The 1,945-nt window shown below is 69.5% G+C and overlaps 1 protein-coding gene across 4 annotated transcripts in view; it reads right to left on the reverse strand.

Moving 5' to 3' along the window:
- rmc1 (regulator of MON1-CCZ1) overlaps positions 1 to 1,945 on the reverse strand; it is an 86,414-nt gene extending 84,469 nt beyond the window's left edge. For 2 of the 4 annotated variants that reach the window (XM_069922611.1, XM_069922613.1), the window contains exon 1: positions 1,787 to 1,945. In XM_069922611.1, coding sequence (XP_069778712.1) covers positions 1,787 to 1,885 — 99 coding nt within the window. In that variant the 5' untranslated portion in view covers positions 1,886 to 1,945. The remainder of the gene's footprint in view (positions 1 to 1,786) is intronic. The other 2 variants (XM_069922612.1, XM_069922610.1) reach the window with 2 other exon arrangements.

Raw genomic sequence — 1,945 nt, forward strand, 5'->3', positions numbered from 1 at the left:
TATGGGGGGGTGTGATGGAGGGGGGTGTGATGGAGGGGGGGTGTGATGGGAGGGGGGTGTGATGGGGGGGGTGTGATGGGAGGGGGGGTGATGGGAGGGGGGTGTGATGGGGGGGGTGTGATGGGGGGGGGTGTGATGGGAGGGGGGTGTGATGGGAGGGGGGGTGTGATGGGAGGGGGGTATGGGGGGGGTGTGTGATGGGGGGGGTGTGATGGGAGGGGGGGTGTGATGGGAGGGGGGGGTGATGGGTGGGGTGTGATGGGAGGGGGGGGGTGTGATGGGGGGGGTGTGATGGGGGGGGTGTGATGGGGGGGGTGTGATGGGAGGGGGGTGTGATGGGAGGGGGGTGTGATGGGAGGGGGGTGTGATGGGAGGGGGGTGTGATGGGAGGGGGGTGTGATGGGAGGGGGGTGTGATGGGGGGGGTGTGATGGGAGGGGGGGTGTGATGGGAGGGGGGGGTGATGGGGGGGGTGATGGGAGGGGGGTGTGATGGGAGGGGGGGTGTGATGGGAGGGGGGTGTGATGGGAGGGGGGTGTGATGGGAGGGGGGTGTGATGGGAGGGGGGTGTGATGGGGGGGGTGTGATGGGAGGGGGGTGTGATGGGAGAGGGGGTGTGATGGGAGGGGGGTGTGATGGGGGGGGTGTGATGGGAGGGGGGGTGTGATGGGAGGGGGGGGTGTGATGGGAGGGGGGTGTGATGGGGGGGGGACATGGGGGAGGGGGTGATGGGGGGGTGTGATGGGAGGGGGGGTGTGATGGGGGGGTGATGGGAGGGGGGTGTGATGGGAGGGGGGGTGTGATGGGAGGGGGGTGTGATGGGAGGGGGGTGTGATGGGAGTGGGGTGTGATGGGGGGGTGTGATGGGAGGGGGGTGTGATGGGAGGGGGGGTGTGATGGGAGGGGGGTGTGATGGGAGGGGGGTGTGATGGGGGGGGGTGTGATGGGAGGGGGGGTGTGATGGGGGGGGTGATGGGAGGGGGGTGTGATGGGAGGGGGGGTGTGATGGGAGGGGGGTGTGATGGGGGGGGTGTGATGGGAGGGGGGTGTGATGGGAGGGGGGTGTGATGGGAGGGGGGGTGTGATGGGAGGGGGGTGTGATGGGAGGGGGGGGTGATGGGGGGGGTGTGATGGGGGGGTGTGATGGGGGGGTGTGATGGGAGGGGGGTGTGATGGGAGGGGGGGTGTGATGGGGGGGGGTGTGATGGGAGGGGGGTGTGATGGGAGGGGGGGATGTGATGGGGGGGGTGTGATGGGAGGGGGGTGTGATGGGAGGGGGGTGTGATGGGAGGGGGGGGTGATGGGGGGGGGTGTGATGGGAGGGGGGGTGTGATGGGGGGGGTGTGATGGGGGGGGTGTGATGGGGGGGTGTGATGGGAGGGGGGTGTGATGGGAGGGGGGGTGTGATGGGAGGGGGGTGTGATGGGGGGGGGGTGTGATGGGGGGGGGTGTGATGGGAGGGGGTGTGATGGGAGGGGGGGGTGTGATGGGGGGGGTGTGATGGGAGGGGGGTGTGATGGGAGGGGGGTGTGATGGGAGGGGGGGTGTGATGGGGGGGGGGTGTGATGGGAGGGGGGGTGTGATGGGGGGGGGTGTGATGGGAGGGGGGACATGGGGGAGGGGGTGTGTGATGGGGGGGGTGTGATGGGGGGGTGTGATGGGAGGGGGGTGTGATGGGAGGGGGGACATGGGGGAGGGGGGACATGGGGGAGGGGGTGATGGACCCCGGGGGGGATTGGGGGGCGGGGGGGGGGGTCGCCGGGTCAGACCTCCCCATACGCTCTCACCTGTTTGTTCGCCTCATCGAAGAAGACGTTGTTGACACTGGAAACCTTCTCGAAGTGCACGGGGCTGTCGCACAGTTCCAGGTAATTCTCGGGCGCCATCACCGCCTCCAGCCCGCTGTTTATATGCAGAGCGCAGGCGCCAGAGCAGATGACGCCGGG

The sequence above is a fragment of the Narcine bancroftii genome, chromosome 2, assembly GCF_036971445.1.
Source record: "Narcine bancroftii isolate sNarBan1 chromosome 2, sNarBan1.hap1, whole genome shotgun sequence".
NCBI classification, from domain to species: Eukaryota; Metazoa; Chordata; class Chondrichthyes; order Torpediniformes; family Narcinidae; genus Narcine; species Narcine bancroftii.